The sequence below is a fragment of the Syngnathus typhle genome, linkage group LG15, assembly GCF_033458585.1.
Source record: "Syngnathus typhle isolate RoL2023-S1 ecotype Sweden linkage group LG15, RoL_Styp_1.0, whole genome shotgun sequence".
Classification (NCBI taxonomy): Eukaryota; Metazoa; Chordata; class Actinopteri; order Syngnathiformes; family Syngnathidae; genus Syngnathus; species Syngnathus typhle.
In genome coordinates, this window is record NC_083752.1 from 1,857,720 (window position 1) to 1,884,088 (window position 26,369).

General features: G+C 41.2%; 1 protein-coding gene and 1 long non-coding RNA gene across 2 annotated transcripts in view; one reads left to right on the plus strand and one right to left on the minus strand.

Moving 5' to 3' along the window:
• LOC133168152 (uncharacterized) overlaps positions 1-16,083 on the plus strand; it is a 64,592-nt gene extending 48,509 nt beyond the window's left edge. Inside the window, exons 8-11 of the long non-coding RNA XR_009718157.1 lie at positions 970-1,064; positions 12,004-12,082; positions 12,293-12,382; positions 15,009-16,083. This is a non-coding gene — a long non-coding RNA (uncharacterized LOC133168152). The remainder of the gene's footprint in view (positions 1-969; positions 1,065-12,003; positions 12,083-12,292; positions 12,383-15,008) is intronic.
• LOC133168149 (gamma-aminobutyric acid receptor subunit beta-2-like) lies at positions 890-26,369 on the minus strand. The gene is made up of 10 exons (XM_061299466.1): positions 26,200-26,369; positions 25,956-26,053; positions 25,616-25,683; positions 16,679-16,899; positions 11,135-11,217; positions 7,077-7,214; positions 5,239-5,391; positions 4,554-4,798; positions 4,353-4,493; positions 890-4,165 (listed from the first exon to the last, which is right to left on the minus strand). Exons 1-10 carry the CDS (start codon positions 26,277-26,279, stop codon positions 3,818-3,820), a joined length of 1,575 nt encoding a protein of 524 aa, XP_061155450.1. The 5' UTR covers positions 26,280-26,369; the 3' UTR covers positions 890-3,817.

Below are 26,369 nucleotides of genomic sequence, written 5' to 3' on the forward strand. Positions count from 1 at the left end.
TATATCAAAATATTTTGGATTGAGTCCAACCCAGTTCAGTGTACAAGCTGTAGATTCAAGGATGGAAATGGAGTCTCTCTAGTGAGCCAGTAAAAAAAGAATGGGGGAGAGCAATTTCAGAACCGTCATTGCTGGCTCTTTTGATAGACCTGTTAGAGTACCGTAAATTCCGGACTATAAACCGCACCGGCCTATAAACCGCACCAGTTAAAATTGGGGGATATTTTAGTTTTTTTCTTATATAAGCCGCACCGGACTATAAGCCGCACGTGCACATGCGTCTTATTACAAGGAAAGACCGTTCACAGAAAAACTTTTTAAAGTTTTAATAACATACTTTAACATGTTTTTCTAAACACTGCCTGTGACGAAGGGTTTAGAGCCCTTTGACGCAGGTCACCTAGCGTGCATTCCTACTAAAGCTCATAATAGTCACAAGCAACACAGCCAGAATAAGCAGCAGCCATAGTAGTGTTTCAAAATTGTATTTTTGTTGTTTTTTTCTTCAAGATACCACACTGTATAAAAGTAAAAAGTCATCACAAAAATCAGGGAAAAAAATCCTTATATAAGCCGCAGGGTTCAAAATTCTGGAAAAAAGTCGCGGCTTATAGTCCGGAATTTACGGTAGTACTTTATTTGTAAAAAAAAAAAAAAAAAAACAGTGTAAAAAGACCATTCAAATTTAAATTGTCTTGGAGACTTGGGGGCCTCACCGGTGGTATTCCTCAGGGATCTTTTCTTTGTCCACAACAATAGTAATTCCAAATTTAGAAAAATACTTTAATTGAGAGTGATTGTAGATTTCTTGTCTGCACCTGCAATGTTTATAATAATAATATATAAACATAAGGATAATAAGGATAAAAGAAGAAGAAAATCTGAGGTGTAGAACTGTATACAATATTTATTGACGATGTTATCATTTCCATGGGTTTCCGTTGTAAAGACAGACATTGGCTTTTACAGGGTGCATCTTGGAGAGGGGTACAGCTCGGAGTTCCTGGAAATCTTCTAGTGAGGGGCCCGTAGGAAGATTTGTTCAGGTGGATGGTGTTGACAAGGTAAGAAGGATTTGACGCCGCTCGGATCAAAAGTCCAGGGCAGCACGAGTCTAAGGCTTCTTCTGTGAGTGTGTGCAAAAGTACACTGTCACCAAGATGAGTCATTTCGGCTTTTAGCATGTTGCTATGTCCTTTCTCCCCTGGAGACGTTTCCCAAAACATTTTCCACAAACCTCAAGAGCCATTTTGCAAACAATTTACAACCACAAAGAATCTCCAAACTTTTTACAAGGGTTATCTGAAAGGCTTTCAAGAGCATACACGTTCAGCTTTCAGAGCCCGAGAGGACAATGTACACTATAGTCATTTTGTATAATATAAATATGTGAAATTTGGATTTACAAGGTTTTGCCAAAGAGCACGCTTTGCACTCTTTTTTTTCTTTTTTACACAAGTATAAAAATACGTATATGAAAGAAAAATGGCGTGAAGTACAAAGACATATTAAAGTGTAAATGTATGAAGTAGACCTTACATGCCAGTTGCCAGCGTTTCCGGAAATAATAATTAATAATTGTTGCCAATACGCATCTATGGCACTCTCTCCCTGTAAATATACCTTGTTATGCATACACTAACAAATTGTTAACGCCAAATTAAAAATGAAATTGAGGGAAAACAAGTCATAACATTTTGGAAGAGTAAGTCATTCTGTAACAAGAAATGTTTGTAGTATTTTTTTTTTTTAATTTTACAGGACTATTAAGAATTTTTGTGGAGTGAATTTCAAAATTTTCCACTCAAACCTCAATTCAATTTTTTTTCAGATGTGCCTCTAATATTTATAAGTAACTATTAGCAAGTTTTAAGATATTTTTGCATTTGTTAGTGACATAAAATACATTTATATTTTTGAAGCTAATGTCTGACAGCTACTGCATATAACAAACCAATGTTACATCAACAAAACAATAATCTCCTATATAGACATCTGAAGCAAGTTATAGTGATGATATTCTTATTAGTGTACACTTTGCTGACCTGAGATGATTCAATTTTTGGGCTACTTCATCTCATCTACCGTTTGCGACTATTTCAAAACAAATATTTCAGCCACATTTTCTACATTCATAATTACAAGCTCAATTTTGGCAACAAAACAAACCACCCAAAATTGTTTAGCAAACAAAGCAACGGGAAGGAAATGCCATCTCGTGACAGTATACTATGTACATTGTTTAACATCTGATGAGGCATTCTATTTATGTTACAGTATAAATGGTCGTGAAAATCTCATTTTGTTCCGTTCTGTAGAAAGCCCATGTGAGTTTATTTACAGCAGTTGTATAACTTCATTGATTATTAATGTTATGTTTGATATTTACATACTGGGATGGATGTCGGTCACATGATCTCAAATCAGATTTAGAATGATCTTCACTTTATGATTATGCACTTCAGTTCTGTATATAAATGAACATAGCATGTTTCAAATGATTTGTGTTTTCTCAAACGACAGCTAAATGTGCTAGAATGAATAATACCAATGATTGATATGTTAAACACCTTACTTCGAGGCTCAAAGGTCAAAAGTAAAATTGGTGTCATTTGAAATTAGCTGTTGAGTTTAATTAGCTCTGTGTAAAAATAAGATCATCATTTATGTTCCAACGCAAAATTGAGATTAAAATAATTGTTTAATAGGCATGCGGTGCACTGCGGCTGTTTTCTTCGACCCGAGTGCTGGCCATTAAATTCCGTGAACCCATATTTCAAAGACCAAATCAAATGGTTTTGCATGAATACGTTTTAAAAGATAATCCAAAAGTTTGCTTTGAGACCTGATACAATGTTATAAGATTTTTCCGACTTTGACCGTGAAGTTAATAGATTTGTCCAAAAAAAGAAATACATTGTTTTTTCTAAATATTCAATACTTTCCTGGTTAAAAGTGATATAATTCAATTTTAAACAGTTATTTAAAACGATTCAATGTGGTTGGTATGTAGCTTAAATCCATTTTATAAACTTTACAAGCACCAGCACTCGAACCATGGTGCAGCCTTTATGGCTTTTAAGATTTTGTGTGCAAAAATGTTTTGTAAAATCCATTTTCTAAACTACTAAGTACAATGAAGATAAATTAAAGTACACAAATATCTATTTGCTTTAAATGACAATATATGGTTATCTTTTGTGGTCATACACTTAATGATCAGCTAGAAGTAAACAAAGATTTTTAAGCACAATAAGGAAAAGAATGTCATTAGCTGATATTTGTGCTTTTATGTATGACACAATTTGTACAGTACTATTTCATAAAAATTAAACGGCTCGTTTTGATTATTTTAGGGGACATAAATACCGCCTAGCAAATTAAATCTCATCATTGTGTCACTTCAATATTAATTGATATAAAATAATTTTAAAAAATATTGCAAAGTGAAAATAACAAATGCACACGTTTCACCAGTTTTGAACAAAAACAGTAAAACAATTTAAATTCAACAATTCTACTTCTATATAACGTTTGGCAATAAGTGAATTAACTGAAATATATCTACCAAAAATATATATGTACAGTATATGAAAAACCATAAATCACAAGGTGTAATTCCAAGAAAACAAAACAATAACTTTAGAGCAGGCACCTTTTATGTTCATCTCCCTTTTGTGTGTGATCAGCAGATGTGATATTCAAAGATATGACGTATGCGATCCTGGCTGTGATACGTTGGTCCATGTCACGAGACACAAAAGTAACTCGCGTAAATAATGAAGAAAAAAAAAAAAGAATAATTTAGCAAAATGTTTTAGTTGACATAATAAAGCCAGTAAATAATGTTGAAAAAGGAGAAGACAGTTGGGAAGATCATCCGCGACCATTTGTCTATGGAGTTGACGTCGGTCAAGTCCGGAATGTTGATCTTGAGCTGTGAGGTGCGCCTCCGTAGTCGACTTTTCTTCTGAGTCATGTGGCGCTCCAACGTGTTTCGGCCAAAATTGTGGCGGGCCAGCCCTGCTTTGCGGTACTGAAGGGTAGAGCTGTCGTACGTTAGCATGGTGTTCCGCGGGTCATTAAGACCCAAAGCCAGCTCTGAAATTCCCATGTCGTTCTTGATGTCCAAAGTACTCAGCAAGATGTTTTCATGTGGGTCCATCTGATGAAGAGAAATGTCAGCGTTGGTCATCAAAGTGCCTTAGACTTGATTCTGCTCGAGTTCTTGATATGTGCGCATTTTATTTGATGAAAATTCGACTTTCCTAAAATATTCCTGGCAACAAACCCTGACTTAAGTGATAGTTACAACCTCGCGTGGCAAATATATTGGTTCCATTTTTCGTCACCTTATTCTTTTGGTCGCCGAGTCCGATCGCAGCGTCGTCCATGAAGATAGGTTCCCACATTGAGTCGTGACCGTCGAGATCCCGTTGTTTCATCCTGGCGTACAAAGTGTCATCTCGGCCAACGACGTTGCCCACCAGCCACTATGATGTGATGCTTGCTTAGTCAAGTGAAGAGCAAATCCATCGAAGAGTTAGTCCTACCTTGTTTGGGTCCATTCGCATCTTTTCGTTGTTGGCTGTAGCCGTCTTCTCGGCGGCCCTTTTCTGACGCTGAGGGCCCCGACCGAAGAAGATGTAGTTGACCAAAGCGTACTCCAGTAAGGCCAGAAAGACAAAGACGAAGCAACCCATGAGGTACATGTCAATGGCTTTGACGTAGGGGATTTTGGGAAGCGTTTCTCTCAGATGGGTGTTGATGGTGGTCATAGTCAGCACCGTGGTAATACCTGATGGAAAAAAAGTTGATTGGAAGATGTAGGAGAGCGCTCATGGTGCAACGGTAGATTTATCTCCGCAACACCTAATGCTTATCTAATCTATGAGCCGCCGCATCTTTGCTTCATTGATCCTGTCAGAGTCCGTGAAAGTGAGTAGCTTACCCTTGGAACTTGAAATCTTGCATTTGGAAGCCAGCTAATTTTACCTTTTTAATTCAAACGTCAACCTCGGTCTCGTTCATTAGGTGAGAACTCCCGCTGAGGAAAGCGGTGGATGCTTTCAAATGCTTCGGGCATGGTTATGAAATTGAGCTTGTATTTAAATTTGCTTTCACTCTTGACTTTCAAAGTCGTTTTATGAGAAATGACAAGAATTCTGTACTGGCTCATTCAAATGTACATAGTTTTGTTTTTTCTTCTTCTTCGTCAGTGAATGGTACCCGACTTACCTAGAGCAACTCTGGCAGCAGATGCATCATAGTTGATCCAAAAGGAGACCCAGGAGAGAATGGTGATGAGGATTGAAGGCATATACGTTTGCAGGATGAAGTATCCGATGTTTCGCTTCAGCTTAAAACTTAACGACAGGCGGGGATAAGATCCTTCACAGTTGGAAAAAGGTAAAAAAACAGCCGTCAGCGTTGAATCGTCCAAGCTATTTTGATTTTAGCATTTCGATGAGCTGCCGTCAAAACATTCAAATGGAGGAAACAGTGCTGGTCAAAAAGTACCGTATTTTCCGGCCTATAAGGCGCACCGGACTATAAGGCGCACCTTCAATGAATGGCCCATTTTAAAACTTTATCCTTATATAAGGCGCACCGGACTATAAGGCGCACCATTAATGCATCATGTCAGATTTTGAATCCAAATCAAATCATTCTCCATTTTATCTTTTTTATTTCAACTTCAGACGGAACAAATTACTTTATAATCATAAAATAATGATCCATAGTCTTTTTGAGTCATGATTCATAGTCTTCAGGGGGCCACTTATGATTGATTTCATGACACAATGCTTTGGGCCAGTTTAAATTTAGGAATTTGGTCCATATATAAGGCGCACTGTTGGTTTTTGAGAAAATTTTAGGTTTTTAGGTGCGCCTTATAGGGCGGAAAATACGGTAATTGTTCAAGCAGATGCACTTTTTTTTGATGAAGGTGGGACCATAACTAAACTCCAACCCAGTTGTAAAATGTCACCCATAAGAGCATCACAAGAAATTGCAATTGACTTGAAAGTCACGCACGCATAAAAGCGCTGAAGGGACGAGATTTACACACGAAAACACTCAAGAGTCCGCCAGGCTTTGGCTTACGTCTGCTATTTAATTTAGTTAATTCCAGCATGAGCCACATGCTGCAAGTCACCAAGATGAGGGAAGAAAGGCAGCACGGAACAACAAAGCCCAGCGCTACTTGTTATTCATTCGCTAAAATGACATTGGCTCTCCTTGGCCGTAAACTTGACACTGGCCGAGCGCCAAGCACATGCTGATGTTGGCATCTTTGAACGACCTCGGGGTCACTACTTCCATTCTGCCGTTGACATCGCGCTAAAAAGGGGAATCCCCGCCACTTGTGCATCTAGACTTAATTTAAGTCACATTAGTGGGGCAACACTTGACCAAGCGTCCTTAAATCACATTAAACGGTACCGGCGAGTATTGGGCAGTCGTACGGGAATAATGGAGTTATGGTGACTTGTAACCATTTGAATTCTGACAAGCTCCAGAAAGAACAGAGCAAAACCACTGGCCTGCTTACACGAGCATGCCATGAATATGGAAGCACGCAAAGCATTAATATTTCATTGTATCAGACAACATTCTTTTTGTTTATTGCTTTTAAATAAGTCATGGCGTCTTCCATCTCGGAGGGAACTTCCGCATATAAACTCGGTTTGAACGTTTTCATCCTTACAAGCAATTAGCAGGGATGGTTATTTTTGTATCCATCCGAGTGCATTCACTGAAGGGAATTTGCTTGCATCATAATGAAAAGAAAGAGTAAAAAGCCACATTAAAATCCCCATTTCAGTGCCGTTGTTACTTAATGAAATGAAAGTTGCTTGATCGAGCAAATTAACAATTCATTAGTTAATTGTTAGTTTTAAAGAGGAAATCAAGTAAAACAAAAATCTTTACCGTAATGTGTTCTATGCACCCACGCACTAAACACTTGCATTAGTGGAACATGAATTAAATCCACTGTATTTTGATTAAACTGCTAACGAGTTGAGTTTCAAAAAAAGCAATTTGTCAGCCATACTGTTAAACCTCCTCACCTGTAGAGAAGACGACATTCTTGGAGATGAGTTTGTGATCCACGATGGAGAATTGTGGTAATTCAATCTTGTCCACGCCAGTCACGGCCTTGTTGCCTCCTCGCCAGTAAAACTCAATGTCGTCAGTTGTGTAACCATCTGAGACGGGGAAACCAGAAAGCAACGTGTCCACAATTGAAAGCTTCAAACAAAACAAAAGGAGGAAATAAGAAAGTATTTATTGTAATTGGAATTGAATTCTTCAATTAAATCGTACAGACTCCTATGCCAATGCCATCTAGCATCCCCCAAAAAAAAGATAGTAACAGCATATTTGCGCAATTTTATTGCCATGTCTGAGTTTGAGAAAATGAATCAGCTAATGTGTAAGCATTCTGAGCTTTTAGCTTACATTAGCAAAATGAGCCAAGTCTATTTTGCTTTCTTGGCAGTCACATTTTAGGATATTATATTAATTCAGCACGTTTTTAGAACAGTGAAATAAAAAGTACCGTAATTTTCGGACTATAAATTGCACCGGAGTATAAGTCGCACCAGCCATAAAATGCCAAAAAAAGTGAAAAAAAACATATATGTATATAAGACGCTCCTGAGTATAACTATGAAAAAAACGCGACTTATAGTCCGAAAATTACGGTAGTAGCAAGGGTCTCACTCCAGCCAGAATCAATTCATCCTCTGTATTATCTAATCTAATTTTTTTTTTCGGACAAGTTAAATAAATGATTAGCACTATTAGCGTTGCATGCATTCACTGATTTGAATCATTCACGATTGAGCCTTCTTTGAACAAAGCTGGTGCTAATGCCTTGATGCTACATTTGGACTGAATTATGCCCAACGATCAATAATGAATTCATGTTAAACATACAGCATTACTTAGTATGTACGTATAGTAGCCGAGGAAACCCCTTTACTGTGTATGTTGGCTATACGGGAATAAATCTATGAGTCAGCCTATATTGTGTTGTCTCCCAAGTGCAAGTAAATTATTAACATTTGGAGAAAGATGATTAAATAACTAAGCAAGGCATCCATTTTCATCTCTAGAAGCCGGTCGAATCCATGAAAGGGACGAGAGTCTATTAATATTAATGGCAAGCAAAGTTATTCCCTCTTTTGCTTTCATTTTGGCCAAATCAGCGGAGACATGGGCAGCAAAGTGGGCTTTGGCTACAAGCCATAAATCATTGAGTAACAGGATGATTGCTCCTTTCAAAAGCAAAGATGGAACATTCTCGTTAGACTATGAAAGACGCCGAATGTGGTTTATTATTGAAAGTGCAACGATGACGTGCGAGTCACTTCAAGCCATGCAGTTTCATATAACGGCCGTTCAATTAATCCTCCTTCCGTGAGGATTATACTCCACGCTTCTTCCTATTGAGCAAGACTTGCAAAGCGCTTATTTATTTTCGGTAATATACATTACAACAAGTATAATTAAGCTCCACCGAAATCTTTCCATCACGTCCGCCTTTCTAGTCGAGTCACGAATACGCGGTCATTTGTTTCTACCTCAGCAGTGTTCCCTCCCTCCTGCCAGCTCTCCTTAATGAAATCTTGACTGACCTATTTAGTTGGAATGAATTATTAAACCTGACTTTGAACACCCTCACACTCAGAAACATCTCTTGTTCCCCCTTGATGAAAGCCCCGCTTGGTGCTTTGCTGCATTCCAGTGTTAGCAACCCACGACGCATTTCCGTTTCCATTTTGGCTTCATCTACATCTCAAAAGTTGCGAAGAAGACGGAACGTCGTGTCCCGGTCTAAAATCTGCCTGCCCTATTTTTTTCCATGCCTGCAATAACTGTCTCTCAATATCTGATTTGTCCAGCTTTTCGAAATAGTCCAAGTCGTTAAGCGTGAGATGGACATTACTCACCCGATCCAAACATTTAGCTCTTTGACCTATTGCACAAGGTGTCAAATTCAGATACGGCCCGCCACATCATTTTAATTTGAGGTGCTCGTACATTTATTTGGCTTGACAGTCATAATGGCCCTCCAAAAGAAGCTATGACTACAATGAGTTTGACACCCCTGACCTATTGCGACCTAGCTGTTCAGCATTCCGCATCGAGAGGGAGAGGGAGGGAGCGAGAGTGCGAGCAAGAGAGAGAGAGAGAGAGAGAGAGAGACATACAAATTAGAACAATAGGGCAAATAGGAAAGGAACTCCATTAAGCCTAATTGGCAGATATTAACTTGTCCCATCTGGGGGAAAAAATGAGTATTCCATGGCAGCGCAAAAGATCTGTGAGTCCGGGAGTGCCGGCGGGCCCAAATTAAATGAAATTTTGGGTGATTCCATCTGTGGAGATAACAATGCAATAGAAGAGCTATTTAACTGGGACTGTGGCATATCTCCCTGTCGGCATCTGACTGCAGGCTTTTTATCAGCTCAATAAAAAGATGTCTCCCTTGATTTCTTTTAATGGTCAAAGAAGGTTGTCGGCGTGAGATAAAATACCAGCATCTGCTGTATCAAAGTTTTTTTTTTATTATTATTATTTTAAACTGAAGTACTGTAGCTCACATACTGCAAATGCCCGGTTTGGTTTTCTTTGGTCCCTCTTGGCACATTGTGCTATTACTATTCGTCAAAACTTGGAAACATTCTTGCGGAAGTTCAAAGTCATTTCAATAGGCGTGAATTTGATGTTTAAATTGGGTTTCAAATGGTCCTTCATGCCCGGCTGCAGCTTTGGACTCTCAGAGACATCCATTTATTGGAAGTGAATGCACCCGTCTCAAGTGAAAAGCCAGCCGTATAATAAACAGACAGTTTGCATTTCAGCTCCATGCATATGAAAACAAAACACGGCACCTGCACGACTAACCGCTTTCCATCCGACCCCCCACCCCCCCTCTCGGTGAGCTGAAGTGGCTCAACTTGAAGATTCTGTTTTGATTCCGCACAGTTCAAAGTGACTTTAATGTCAATTCTGGCAACCAATTAAAAATGTCTCTCATATTTCTGCTGCGCATGGAAAGGCTGGAGCTGGCTGCGTGCCCTGGCAGCGATGGAACATCTAAAGATAAGAAAGTAAATATGGCATAGATAGAGGAGAGAGACAGAAAAAAAATAGAACTATTACCTCTTAGAAAAACATTTGAAGCCATGACTCTCAATTGAAACCCTAATTTGAAACCCTACTTTGAGACCATAACCCCCTATTCAACCTTAATCCTTACCCTAACCCAGTGCTTCTCAATTATTTTCTGTTACGCCCCCCCTTAGCAAGAAGAAAACTATTCGCGCCCCCCCTCCCCACCGTGACTATCCTAACTTGTCTTGTAAGTCGTAAAATGTTGCACTGTCGCAAACGTGACAGAAGTAACAATGAGAGCGCCACTGCCCCCTGCTGTAGTAAACGCGCAATTACACTTTATTCTAGTACTGCCAAAAAAAAAGCCTGTTCCCCAGGGTCACACGCGCCCCCCCAGGAATAGCACCGCGCCCCCCAAGGGGGGCGCGCCCCACTATTTGAGAAGCACTGCCCTAACCCTAGTTCACTTTGAAACCCTAAACTGTTTAAAACCGATTTTGGAACCCTAACTTTGAAGCCCTATGTTTGTATTTCCCAACTGCTTCAATGACCACAACTTTTGTGAATCGCCTTTTTCTGCCCGTGCCTTTTAAATATTAAATTCCCCACTGCACTAAAGAGCCCTTTGCAGTCACACATGGCGCTGATCCAGAGCTGATCAAGTTATGAAAGAGGTTTGCAGCGTGTGTACTCGTAGAGTCAGCGTGACATCTTTTAAATGTTTGTGTTGCAGTTAGGGCACCTGAATAACATCGCACAGTTGGCGTGTCATGTCACACTGACCCACAATTTTAAAGCTAAAAAAAAAGAAAATCTTTTCATAATTGATGCAATGGTAGTTCCCGGCGCTTCGGTAGAATCCACAAAAGGGAAATTCCGAAATGTCACGGATTAGATGAGAGAGAGAGAACAAATGCTCGGCCTTTTGTATTGGTTTACTCCCATCCAAAAGTTTCGGGTCACTCAAGATGCAGCAAAAGATGGAAAAGGGAAAACTACTTACAACTCTCAATTTCCAATGTGCAGTTTTGCTCATCCAGTGGATACCTTCTGAGGTCCATCATACAAGCAGCTGTCGTGGTGATCCTGAAAAGTCACACACGAGACAAAAAAAACATTTGATCATACAAAGATGTCAAGTCCCTGCATGATTTGAATTACTAGACAGATTGAGAAGAATGCCAGTCAGTCTTCCACCATGTCTGAAAAAAACACCCATATTATAAAATGTGTATGATTGTTGCCATAGTAACCTCCTCGGTGAACTCAAGAGCCACGGATAGGTAGGACGATGATAAGGGCCATCCACGAGTCAATAGATAAGCTTCTGTTGTCCTTCAAGCTTTGTAGGAAGAGCATAAGCACGAGGCTGTGAGGAATAGCTTTCCATTCTTTACTCCTCTACGCGAACTTGATTCCCAAAGAGGGAGTTGCCACCGAGCGGCAATTGTGTAGGCGCACCTGACAACACAGATAAATGTGCGCTAGTAGAAAAGCTCATCACGAGTCCAGTGTGAAGATAAGCACCTTTGTGGCCTGACTAGACTCTCTCTTCCATGATGGAGAACAAAAAGCTGTCTGATCCAATACTAATAGTTCTGCTTCTTGTCATCTTCACGGTGGCTTGCTGGCTGCTTTTATTGGCACTTTTCCGGCATCATAGTTTCACTCCAAATGTGTTCCTATTTTCTCGGGTACACCTCAGCCTTGATCAATAAATAATGTTTGGGCTGGACAAGGTTGGGCGGCTTTTCAGTTTGATGTCACTTGTCTTTGTCAGCGTTTCTTTCATCCGTGCGGATGTGCTCCTGGTGATGAGTCCGCCGAGTGTTTAACCAAGGAGTAAATTGCTGCTTATTTTCTGATCTTGAGTGTGTAGATGGGAGTCAGCGGTGGAGAACTGAGTTGCAAGAGCGTCTGGCACCGTCTTTGGGAAGACGGCCTGGCTAAGGTAAAGGTTAGCACTATGTACATATATGCGTGACTGGATGAATGCACATTTATTTTTTCCTTTATTTTCCCAGCCTATATTAGCAAGCAATTTGGAATTAGCTCACTAGAAGCGTCAATCCAGCCATTAATACTAATATTTATTATGACTAATTATTATTATTAAATATTGAATATATTTTTTACTCGTAATATTTTCATCCTATTTCAGCCCGTGGTTTCTTGCTGACCGCCCGAAGACGTCACCATCAAGCACACCGACTGAGCTCCATATGTTGAAACAACATGGTGGCCCTCACTTGTAAGGTCAAGTCACGGTTAAGTAGCCTCACAAGCTTGAGGCCATTTTTAACATTCTGTTCCAAGTAACACATTTTCCACACGCAAAGCAAGACTTCACAAATGCCCGTCGCTGGAACTGCACCTCTTTTGGTGTATAGAATGCGAAGCGAGTAGTTGAAGTCGTTAGAAGGCTAGAACCCAAGAGTCACTCTATGGATAATAGACAATCAGGAGGATGGTCAAGATGCATTATTGAGCAACACTTTGGCACTGTCATTTATTCATCCTAAGCCGCGCTGTGCTTCGAAGCCCCGCGGATGCAATTTGAGTGTAAATGAATGTCATTTTATCCCAACTGGATTGCTCATAAATTGTTCAGAACGGAAAGATGAGGGGCACACCTAATTAGGCAGAACAACTTGATCTCTCCTGTGAAGCATTGACTTACTATTACCTTCTCATTCTTGCCTGCATTACCAGCGTCAAAAGGCTTTTTGACTTGGAATTTAGATCACATTACTCCAGCGGCTCCAAAATAGGGCAAATAAATAATGTAAAGTTGGGAAATGCAAATTTCAAAGTTTGGCTGGGAAATAACTCCCTAGGAACAGACGGCTATGCATTACAGTGTAAGTCTTGCGAGAGGATATTTCAAAAAGAGTCCAGGGTTTGTGCAAGTTATGTACTGTATATTATTTGGAAAGCTGTGACGCCGTTGCCCTTCAAAACACCTTAACGAATCCCTGCTATGAATTTGTGGTTGAATGACATCCTAAGAAAGTAAACGGAGAATGTGTGATTGTTCATCATCTGTTTGTTCTCTTGATTCAGAATTCAGAGCCCTAACCACTACACTATGGAACCCTGGCATGTTTTGCATGGACGGTACGTATATGGTTTTATGGAGCAGCTCACAAAGCGCCTCGTATAGATCAGTGGTCCCCAACCTTTTGTGCGCCACGGACGAACCCTACTTTGAAACCCTAACTCTAGTCTGAAACCCTACTTTGAAACCCTAACCCTAGTTTTAAACCCTATTTTGAAACCCTAGTTCTAGTTTTAAACCCTATGTTGAACCCTAACTGTAGTTTTAAACCTTAGTTTGAAGCCCTAGTATGAAACCCTAGTTGGAAGCCCTAACCCTAGTTTTAAACCTTACTTTGAAACCCCAACCTTTGTATGACACCCTAATTTGAAACCCTAACCCTAGTTTTAAACCCTACTTTGAAAGCATAACTCTCTACCAAAATGAGAAAAATGGCATTAAATACACATTGATTCTAACATGGGTCATTATTGACACACTTGAGTGTACTTGGGCATCTAAAGCCAACACTCGTCCGTGGCGCAAAAAAGGTTGGGGACCACTGGTCTATACTATTAGCTTGTGAGCTGCTCCATAAAACCATACATGTACCTTTCATGCTATATGAAGGTTCAATGGTGTAGTGGTTAGTGCACTGTTCTTTAACCCCAGCGACCCGAGTTCAAATCCCAGTAAGTTCCAAAATATTTTATCATGGAAAGATTTGCGTACTATAGTTCGCTTGTGAGCTGCTCCATAAAAGCATACATGTACCTTCAATGTGATGTGATGGTTCCATAGTGTAGTGGTTAGTGCCCTAGACTTCAACCCCAGTGACCTGAGTTCAAATCCCAGTAGGTTTCGAAATTTTTATCATGGAATCATTTGCGTACTATAGTTCGCTTGTGAGCTGCTCCATAAAAGCATACATGTACCTTCGATGCAATGTGAGGGTTCCTGCTTTTATGTAGCAGCTCACAAGCGATCTATAGTATGCAGATTTTTCCATGATAAAATATTTTGGAAACTACTGGGATTTGAACTCGGGTCGCTGGGGTTGAACTCCAGTGCACTAACCACTACACTACAGAGCCTGCACACTACATATAAGGTACATGTATGCTTTCATGGAGCAGCTCACAAGTGGACTATAGTATGTAAACGTTTCCATTATAAAATATTTTGGAACCTACTGGGATTTGAACTCAGGTCACTGGGGTTAAAACCCAGTGTACTAACCACTACACTATGGAACCCTCACATTGCATAGAAGGTACATGTGTGCTTTTATGGAGCAGCTCACATGCGGACTATAGTATGCAAATCTTTCCATGATAACATTTTCGAAACCAATGGGGATTTGAACTCGGGTCGCCGGAGTTAAAGTCCAGTGCACTAACCACTACACTATGGAACCCTCACATTGCATAGAAGGTATATGTATGCTTTTATGGAGCAGCTCACATGCGGACTATAGTATGCAAATTTTTCCATGATAAAATCTTTGAAACCTATGGGGATTTGAACTCGGGTCGCTGGAGTCCAAGTCCAGTGCACTAACCACTACACTATGGAACCCTCACATTGCATAGAAGGTACATGTATGCTTTTATGGAGCAGCTAAGTAATCCCAGTAGGAACTCAAATATTTTATCATGGACAAATTTGCAACACAGTTGCTCGTGGTATACCCTATATAACCAATGCACTAAAGTTTAGGACTAGGACTAGGGTTAGAGTCTTATTATATTTTAATATTTGATCATTTTGCCCTAATCAGGCAGCTTTAGTGTGATTACACACTAACCTCCTAATTATTGCTCTTGTTTGTGCACACCAGGATTTTCTCGGCTAGGCAATGGCATGCCACATCAAGCTACGGTATTATCCCGTGAGACGTGGGAAATGGACGCAACAAAGCCCTTCTGCCTACATACTACTAAAGTGCTTTATTATTTCATTGCCTTACCCTCATTCACAGCGGAGGACTTCAACGTAACGACAATCAACATTTACATGTCATTGTATTTTACTTAAAGCATATCGGACGAGTCATTGTAATTTGTTCGGATGTTTTCATTTTCTTATTTCTGAGCTTCACAACCAGTGTCCATTTACCACTAAGTAGATCATTTGCCGTATTTAATAGACACTTAATATGTATCAGGAGGTTTTGATGACATGTGCAATACCTGTATGCGTTTCCGGGCTGTAAAAAGAACAACTGGCTGATCTCCTGACCCAATTCCGGCCATCCTACTTACATCATATGGAGTGTCGAGCGTGATGGATTTCTTATCCTAATTTCATCCTAATCCCCTTTCCAAAGTAATATTTTGTGCTGACTTTGTTCGCTCTTCACAGCCAAGCAAATCCCCCTGATTTGGGATATTTCATTTGCATATTGCATTGGGCTGTGCCGGGGGGGGCTGAGACAGTAGGTCACGCTCTTGAACTCAAACGACAACAAAACACGGGCATGAGCTCGAGTTCAGCATAATCTGACCCTCACAATCTGCTGGCGCTGCTACAGGAATGAGATTTGGTCCGTTTAGTTTGTTGGATGGAACGAGTTAGCAATATTATTGAAATGTGTGCAGAACTACGTACACATGTACTTGCACAGTGGGTGACGTCGAAGACCCGCTCAACATTAATTCCCTCCGCAGTGCCATAATAGCCATTAAGATGTTGCGGTTTTCAATAAGCGTTTATAGACTTTGGGCGTCTGAGGACTATTTTGCAAAAGAAAGTGATGAGACATCAGCACGGTTTACAAAGTGCACCGTCAACGCTGAGCTTGAAAGCCTCTCAGTTGGCTCAATTGTTCTGTAGTGGCTGGAGCTCAGATGAAGTCTGGAATGTCCGTATGTTTAGATGTGAGTAGAGCAGCATTAAAGGGCTCATTAAAAGTCGCAAGCGGTTCTGAGAACTTCATCTAAACACCATAATACAGTAATTTAAGAGTCATTCTTTTATTGTTCTTTCATTAAGAAAGCCCATCTTTGTTTTATAAGTGAAAACAGTGCCGAGTTCATCAAGTGTGAGCTTGTGCTGGGTCCATGTCTTTTCTTCCAATTTTTTCTTTTTACTAAAATATTCATTTACTATAAAAATACTTAAAATATTACTAAAATAAATGAGACATTTTATAAAGAAAAATATTTAAAATGTTACTCATATAAATAAGACATTTTATAAAGTAAGCCACTATTCAAAAAATAACAAATGTTTTGGGGAAAAAAAACATTTACTATAAAAATACTTAAAATATTACTAAAATAAATAAGACATTTTATAAAGAAAAATATTTAAAATGTTACTAATATAATTAAGACATTTTATAAAGTAAGCCACTATTCAAAAAATAACAAATGTTTTGGGGAAAAAAACCATTTAGTTGGCATTTTTGTCTAATGGGATAATTACCACCAATGCCTGAGCTAGTGGTTACCGGACAAGAGATACTGTAAAAAAAAAAAAAAAACTAGTGGCTGAGTGAGCGCTCACCTCAGACCGTAGAGCACAGTGCCGTCCGGGTGCAGTCGGATCATTCTGTTCTTCACAGTGACGCCGTGGACGAAAGACTTCTTGTCGTTGAGGAAGTAGGTGTCGGGCACCCACAGCTGGTCGGCCACGCGGTTATCTAAGGTCAGGTTGAGGGGAATTTCCGAATAGGACAAGCGCTTATCTCGCCAGGCCTGCTGGAAGTACATGGTCAAAGTGTAGTCCTGGGAACAAAGGAGGATTCAGAGTGAGAAAAAGAAATGGATGAGGGGAGGAGAGCGTTTTACATAGCTGCTCTGTGATACTTTGACATGGCCAGCTTGCATTTCCAAAGCGCACTGGGCTTCAATATTAGATGTAGCCCACTTAAAATGCAAGCGGAACAGTACAAAGAACTGTCAGAACAATGTGAGTTTGAAAAAAACATGTAAAAAAAAAAAAAAAACATGTATAGCAAAATAGCTAATCCAATTTCTCTTCCGTTTCTGGAGACACAAAAAGTGTTCATTCTTCATAAACAAACAAGAATTCCTTTTTCATCTGCTGTGAAACTCCATGGTGATAAATCTAGGACACCTCAAGCCCCCACAATCATTGAAGGAAAAGCAACTTTTTCCAACTATAACAACTCTTACATAAAGTTCCTTTCTCAAGGAACTTTTCCTTGTCGTTGCCATGACATCGGCACTTTCTGGCAAGGAACGTGCATTTTTGAACATGCCTGGTAGATAGAAATGCGATATTCCACAGCACCCCTTGGGACTCGCATGTCGCTTGGAGGAGTTTGGATAGCAGGAGTAGCTTTTATCCATTTTGTCACATTTCCTGTGCCTTATGTAAAACTGTTGCATTTTTAGCATTCATCACAGTAATTAATTCACAGTTAAAAAAAAAAATGGATGCGTGTTGTGTGACTGGACTATCAACTATTTTTTGTTTCATTGTTCCCACTCGCAGCGAGTTGTCAGCCGCACGTGCCGCTTTCGCAACACTTTCATTTCCAGTCGACGGTTATGTAAGGGCTCTCACTGGCATGCACGTGCCAGTGAAGAAGAGACGCTTTTAACCACAAAGCCATTTGTACAATTTCGAGTCCTCATAGCTGTGAAATTTCAAATGGAATGCTTTCATCCAGATCTAGCTGCTTGTTTCTTCCCGTATCCATGCATCAACTCTGCACAAATGTCCACCAAAGTTTCACTATTTTGTGCATCGTGAAGTGACCCACGTTTCAACATAACCTCTTGTCGAATTGCTAACTGTAATGAGTCCTCGTCAAATGTAGTAATAGATTCCATTGTGCTTTGCAGTTTTAGAACTCCAGGCTTTGTCTGAAGACGTTCTGCCTGATGCACAATTCCGCCCACCGCTTCCAGGCCATTTTTTCAATCTGTATTCATCTCAAATAGACAAGTGACAATCACTGTGGGCGCTACTAAAATGTGGCAGGGTTTTAAAATATTTCCATTGTCATCCCCCACAGCCTTTTATCGACTTGTGGAAGTTTCGGCCTTGCTTTGTAGGGGCGGGCTCTGCGGAGGTGACACGGTGGCTTCGCCGAACTTTCCTAAAAGACGACTATTGTGTGCCTCATCTGGTTGTGGGAGGAGGAGGAGGCTGTAAATTAGCAGAGCGACTGCAGCGACAGTGCGCGCGCACTTGGATGCGCAAGTGAGGCTGTCATAATAACACTCGTAATGAGCATCACTACATAAACTGTGCGAGTGGAGACCGGGGGGAGGGGGGGGGGGATGCAAAGCCAAAAGTAAGCAAGAGCGATGTGGGGAAGAATGACGGTAATTTATGAACATGCCGCAATTCGGAGCTGTCAGGCTGAGGCAATACAAAGTAATCACAATGTTCTCGATGCTATAAACTGGATTGAAATAAATGAGTCATTCTGCACTCACATTTTTTGGTCTGGATGGCTGTGAACCCCAAATGAGTTTGAGAGACATGCAACACATTCTATGGAGCTCACAACATGGATTGACAGACTATTTAAGATGTCCCTTGTTGCTAGGCGAGATTTGTGAGACATAATCCGGGATGCCATAAGGGAGGTAAAGTAATGACAATACAAAAGATATTTTCAAAAGCTCATGACTGACATTGGCCCTAGAAAATAACATTTTAGCATGAAAGCAGCGGGGCTCAAGTTGGCATTTTCCCCAAATCCTCAGCAGACCTTTTTTTGCCCCCAGCCACAAGAATAAAAGGTTCCACATGCCCGTCCCAATCATTGCGCTATTCCTTGGAGACGCAGGGCATGACGTTTTGCCCAGCACAAGGGCAAAAAAAAAGTCCAAAGGAACGGTCAGAATCAAGTTAGCTGTCAAATTTGATGCCTGCAACATGTTTACCGCAAAAACTTGGGAAGGCCGGAACTGATTAACGGCATTTCCATTCATTCCAATGGGAAACGATGATAAGACAAACTCTGGGTTCAAATAAAGTAAGCATCACATATTCTTTAATATCAAAAGGTTTGTGTATCAGCCCCAATAGCTCGCCTTGTGAAAATTAAGGACATTCAAATGCAGATCCATTTTGTCCTTCTCACACACGAGTGCATTTCTGGAAAACACCTCGCGCAACAAACTCTTGCTCATTTATTTATATACGTATGACGTGACTCATGGGTGAGAAACAGCATTGAGGTTTTAGAAGAGCAGAAAAGCTCAACTGCAAATTCTAAAACTTTTTTCCAATCCTGTGGAGCTTTTTATAGCTCATCCTTCCTTGTCAGGTAGTTCCTCAAACTAATGCTAAGATGGACTTCTGACCCAGAAGTGGCTGCTTTGCTTACTTTAATTGCTCTAGGTGGCCATCGGTCACGAGTCGAGTTGACCTGCGCCCTTTTCGGCTGATTGAAACCTGCTTGTGTGAAAAACGACTTGGGCAAGAGGACTGGCGATTGATCAAATAGACAGGAAGAGCGAAATGGGATGAGGTCTAAGCTGGAAACATTGGTTTGATGTGAGGAGCAGCAGCTTTGCGGGGAGGGAGACCTGGCTAAAACCAGGAGTCTTTAGCTTGCACATTTCTTTCTTCCTCCTACCCTTGAAGCCCGTTTTCTATTTGAAAGGTACGGATTGGAGCAATGGGCTTGTTAAGGAGGGAGGGAGGGTTTCAAGGGGGTAAATGAAAGGCATCTAAAAGCTCAGCGGAGCGGCCATGCAAATTGCTTTTATTCTTCACAGCTTGCCGCTTCCCTTCCACTGTCTGATTCGGGCACTAGCGGTGACCTCCCTCTGATGGTTTCTCTTGCCGCTTTTATCTCCCGAACATCTCCTTGCTTTACTTATTTTCGCGTGTCCCATTTTCCATCATTTCTCCTTAAGCGTGTACTCCATCCATCTTAATCTCATAAGAGCTCATGTTGTATTTATTTGGAATGCTTCTGGGAAAGTAAAATGCGAATGTGAGAACACTCGAGACGGTTACCGTCATTTTCGGACTATAAGTCGCACCGGAGTATAAGTCGCACCAGCCATAAAATGCCCAAAAAAGTGAAAAACAAAACATATATGTATATAAGTCGCCCCCCACCCAAACTATGAAAAAAAACACGACTTATAGTCCGAAAATTACGGTATTTCATTTTGGCAACCGACAAGAACTGTAAGAACTAATCAAACTGCTGTTGTATGACCTTGAAGAAGTCCCTTTTCCCATATTTTTTGTCCTTTTTATTTTCCCCAAAGCTGCCCGAGAGAAATGTGATCTCACCGCCCCACGGCCAATGCTCCACTATCATCCATCTACTTGAGTTTCTTCAAAAAGCCCTCCAACAACAACAACAAGCAGCTTTCAATTTCCTGTCCCACACTGTCCTCTCGCCGCTAGCGACAGGCTATGAGGAGCCTGGCAGAGGGCACAGCTTCTCCAAAGAGGCCTAATAATAAACATGGCAGCCCCCACCGTGCCGAGTGGCATCTATTCCCCCGTCTCCCAGCAGCTGAATACGGACTCCTTAATATTCAAGCGTTGTAGCTGGAGCAGCTTGTGCGCCGCGTGGAGTCAGACTGAAACACACATCCACGCAAGCTTCTGCAGGGCTTTCATTTGGGGTTTCTTCCAGCATGAATAATGAACTTTTACACTGTTGTATCAGCAAAACCAATAAAGTTCAGTTGGACTGACAGATGCAGCTAACATGGCGACAAATTAACAATGCATAGGCGCACACTGTTTTGCTTTTTTCAAATCCTGTACAATGAATTACAAAACCTCCAAATGGCTCCATTTTCTGTCGCGTTCATAGGGCTCAATCATAATTGCGTCATATGTTCATGAAAAAAACATATATAACATTTATGTACTAGGCTGATGGAATTACAAACAATCGATAGCTGGGGCTAATCCAGCAATTATACCGAGCCAATTGTGGGGTACTAACAAACTACTCTTAGTCCTCCCAAAAAAAAAAAAAAGATTCCAACCCCTAACAGCAGAACATCTTTCAAAAGACACAGGTGCACTTTACTATTACTTGTACAAAAGTGAAATGTCAGACATTTTATTGAAAAGGAGCAAAGGTTATGACCTCAAGCTTGGAGACACAATGTAATCTCCTTGCAGCCATTTTTTGACTCTTTCATTATTTGGCCTGAACATCGCTTTACAAAAACATCACTGCCGATGGTAAATGAAATTCACAGGCACTATTGTCACCCCCCCCCCCCCCCCCCCCCCCCTCTCCGAAGCAGGGCTGCTTAGTTTCGTCAGTTGGCAGCTGTGCAGCTTAACGGACGACATACAATTTATTAGAGTCAATTGGGGCATCTGCAAGCCCTCTTTGTGTCCCTGGAGGGAAATGGGAGAGTTAAAGGCCACTCGGAAAGAGAGCAGAGGGACACGCGAGGACAAGACCCGCACAGATTATTAGTGGAGGATTATGAAATGCTCAACTATCCCGATGGAAGAAGTGAAGAGTTGACAAAGGTTTAGTTGTTATTGGTGACTGAGAACAACATCACGGTTAAATGAAGTGTGTCATCGGTGTCAATAAAGTTATGGAAACTTCAACGGTGCTGAATTTGGGCATCCGTTTTGTGACTCCAAATATTGCAATATTCATTTCAGAGCATTTCTATTTCTGACACCCCGCCTGCTTATTCAGAGCTCTTTTGGAGGCCGACGGTGAGATTGCAACAAGCTGCGAAGTGCTAAGCGTGAGGCACACCGCACTGACCCGCAGTTGAGAGGTTGTGATGGCTAGAAAATAAATATTTTCACATTTGTCACCCAACCTCCAGCAAGGCTTTGTAGTCTCCATCGTGAAGGCCTTTCACATTTACACAAAATGCTTTTTGTTCATTCTTGGAATTTAATTTTACAGACTAACAAATAGAGTAGTGGGCAGATGATTAAACCACTTTGATTCGTAACTCTAATCCGACTCACGGGCCAAGGTGCCAGCGCATCTGATATTGGAGATTGGGGAGGGGTGACGACACTAATTGGGTACCTAATGAAGAATGAAAACTCGTAGGGGATTTAAGGTGAGTGAGGGAGAGCATTCTTCAATTGTGGTCGACCGATGGATTTGCTCAGGCTGCATTCAAGAATTTCTCTGCATTGGGAACAGCAGATTAGTAAAAGTCTACAGGGAGACCTAGCAGCATGAATTATGCATCAACCGAGGCTTTTTTTTTGCGTGTGTGTGTTTTTACCTCTTAACCAAAATGTCTCTTGTGACTTCGGTATAAGATTAAATTTGCTCAGGATGTATGTAGGATAAAGTATATTCTGACATCTTTCATTCGGTCGAATTTATTAAAGAATGCCGCGTGGGAAATGGACAAGAGATGTTTTTTGTGTGTTATGTAAATGGGATAGGAAGGTATTTGTCACCGTTGGCAGCGCCTTATACATTCGGTACATTCTTTTTTTTTAACTCATCTGAACTTTAAAAAGCTTTGAGCCACCAAATAAACTGTAGAATTTGTATATAATGAATCACTTCCTATGTGCATTTTTCATTTGATTAATTGTAAGAGCATCTATTTGATAAGTCTTTTCCATGAACAATATTTTAGCCCTCCAAAAAAAGTTCTGTACTTGACTGTCGGTTTTAAATCCAAGTCAATCCTAGATCTGCTCAGTCACTTCTCAAAGCCGTGAGAGGGCCCAACAAAGTGTTGTCAATTGAGTGTGATACCTGTTGACACAAAAGTGTCAGTCTGGCTTGTCTCGTGACAACGTGACAACGTTTAAGGTGTCAGTCAGTCAGTCAGGCAGCTCCCACAATGTTTCCACTGGTGAAAACAACACGGAAAGAGGTAAGCCCACCGACAGATCTCCCAAATGTCACCCCTCAACTCATCATGCATGACGGGGACTGCTTTTTTGGTGGCTTCAAAGTCCAATGAATGTGTGTTCACTGATCACGATGAATGTTTTGGAATTACATTTGAGGCTTTCTTCACGCATCCTTTACTGTGACTGTCGTACGCCGGCTATTCAAGTTGGAGATGGACCCCCGGATGAGACACTGCTCTGTCCATTACGTAATCCAAACATTGACTTGGCCGCCGGGCGAGAGCAGGGACGACAGGGAGGGGGGCTTTGCGGGGCAAGGGGAGAAGGTAAACCTCCTCATGTGTATGATGCTGGCTGCATATGCTAAAAAGGCTAACTAGGCTGTCCACAAAACATGAATAGAACTTTAAAGTTACGTTTGTGTCAATGTTTATTCCCACCTGACCCTTTTCACAAGTACAATGTGGCGCTCGTTATGTTGGGATGTAGGAATTTTGAGATATGAATTCACACATGTTAATTGAGTCTGGCACGTTTACTTGTACTTGAGGGGTTTTTTTTTGGGTCTAACGGGTCAGCACACATACCCATCCACACCATTTAGCATGCAACCGTTTATAAAACAAAAGATGCATTTTGAGGGACTATAAATTTATGGTCTTGGATTCTTATGAAAATGTCTAACTGTTTGACACAATTATCTTTTTTTTCATGAAAGATTACATTTGCATAATTTAAAGTTGTATTCATCTAACATGTCATATTCTCCATTTATTTGTCACAAGGGTGGATTAACCTGAAAGAAATCCAATTTGAAAAGCTCGCGCAACACAGCAACATGAATCGTATTCAGGATAAAAATCAGATCATTGTTATTTACATTTATTTCAGTTCAACATCCTGCTCTGACTGTCATAAAGATGAAGTCAGTGTGGCCGACTTGATATCATCTTTTTTAAAGCTCTCAGGTGCGCTTGAGATATTACACAGCCAGTAAGTGGCCCCACAATCTTTCCTCCCTTTTATTATCATATGGCAAGCAATAATCTCTTCTCGCCTTTCAGCCAACATCCATAATAATATATCTGTGTGATACATTGTACAAGCGCCGCCGACAGCCCATCCGGGATCTCCTTTGCCGGGTGGTTCTCAAAAGAACTTCACACAGATGAAAATAGCAGCGTCTGCTGGATTCTCATATGTCAAAAGTATGAATATTCCACTTTGGCGTTGCCTCGGGCCGAACGTGTAACACGGCATGGGTGGTCAGAGAGCGGCTCTCTCTTTGTATGTGCACCACTGAGTCATGCACAGTGAACTCTGAGCAGCACGAGGTGCGTGACCTTCCCTCTAACACCATTTGGCTTTCTGCATGGCAACCCATCTCTCTCTCTCGGCCCCTCACACACACACACCGAGGTGATAAATGCGACCCCCAGGTCTTACACACTCCTATCCATTTTCACCCTTCAAGCCTCGGAGGCCCCGCTCCACGTGAGCCTTATTCCATGTTTCTAGCATGTCATGCGGTTTAGCGACAGGACTGATGCAGGCTTTCTACTGACTTGTTCAACTTTCCTTGTACAGGCAGGGAAGGTGACACTTCCGAGTTAAACAATGTCCAACATGCTAATAAATTCTAATTTAAACCAGAGGAGTAAAGCCCAACACAGGCTGTAGGGTCCAATTGATTCCACTTAACAAGGGCAAAAATCTGCTTTGTGTGTTCCTTCTCCTCTATGAGCAGACGTTATGTTGCTCCCAATACAAGCACTGGAAATTTGTTTTCATTTGTAAGATACGTTTGTTCATGGTCATTGCATAACCTAAATTGTCTTCAATTCTTTGTATTCATTTGATATTCAAGCCTGCTTGTGTTTGACTTGGAGGTAATCCCCAGGTCGTCTTTCGCACTTCCATTTCGTCTACATGTGTCACGTGCGCATGTCGGCGGTCGCGAATAGACGCGGCATCGTCTGTGTTTTGCATCACGTCTCCGTTCAAGCAGGCAGTCTGCATGTGCACAAACACAACAACATGAGCAAAAAGCCTTCAGGGGATTTCGCTGCTGCCAAAAATATTCCACATGACATCAAAACATGAGTCATATCGCAGCCAACGTCAAAATCACGTCACAGCATGGGGGGGGGGGGGGGTTGGGGTACTTTCTTATTTACAATAAAAAATGAAATAATCAAGAGGGGGAAAATGGCAAATGATGCGGATGGAAACAACACTTGCTTTAGAAGTGTGACCTTCCATGGAGAAAAGGCTGCAGTTCTAACAAACCATCAGTAGGGGGTGCACTTGTATGGAGCAAAATCTCCCACTTCAACTCTTATCAGTGTTTCCACTAAAAATAAAAAGTCCACAGAAAAATAAGCCTTGATAAAGCAAGCTTTTTCAACCATCACAGAGAGGTCAGTCTGACCTAATATGTTTTACAGTTGCATAAAAAAAAAATCCAATTATTTTTTTATAACATGCGTGTTTATAAATGCTGTCAAGAGCATAACGTAAGCAGTGAAACATTTCATGTCATTACAAACAAGAGTGTGGGGGTTCCCCTTCTGTGCATTTGGGAGGGTATCCCCCCCCCCACCAAACACGCCCCCCCTCCCCTTCTACCAGCATCCACGCAGAGATAATTACCCCATTTGTATGATAACTTACCATATTGACTTCAGACACCATGTCTATGCTGGCGATGTCAATATTCATGCCCACTCCCACTGGCGCACCTGGGGTGGGGGGGTAAAAAAAAAATAAAACTTTGTGAACTGTGGTGCAGCTAAGTGGCTCATAATCATATTGCGCTTGTGTCAAATCCGGTTTCTTTTTTGACGCGCACAAAAGCAGAACATTCGAGCATTCTAAAAGTTAAAATGGGGATTGGAATTTGAATGCATGCATGAGTAAAGTGCGTGTGCGTGTTTTTTTTTTGACGTGCGCATGCATCCCACTTGTCTGGCATTTGCACAGCATTGCATTGGCGCAGAAAGTGACCACTTACCTCCGAAATCTGGCCTGAGACGAATATCATAACCTGTCAACAGCCTGTCCACCGTCTCCTTAACCAACGGCATATTGCTCGGATCATTCACACCGACACTGTGGAGAAAGGCGCACACACATAGGCACGCGTAAATTAACAGATTACGGTGACAAAACATTCCACGGAGCGCAAAGTCTCCTCCACGCCGCCTCCGCTGCTGGTCCGGTAGGGGAAAAAAAGGAGAGGAGTGGAGCCTTCTTACCTTTTAACGCACACCACGGCCACTACCAGGGGGAACACCCAGACACAAAAGCACCACCACCTTCTTCTTAACACCGCCATACTCGCGTCTTTTGATGGCGTGTGTTTTTTCTTCTAGCCTCCTTTTGCAGAAGACAAGACGAGCTACAACTTATTCTTGCCAGTGCGGTA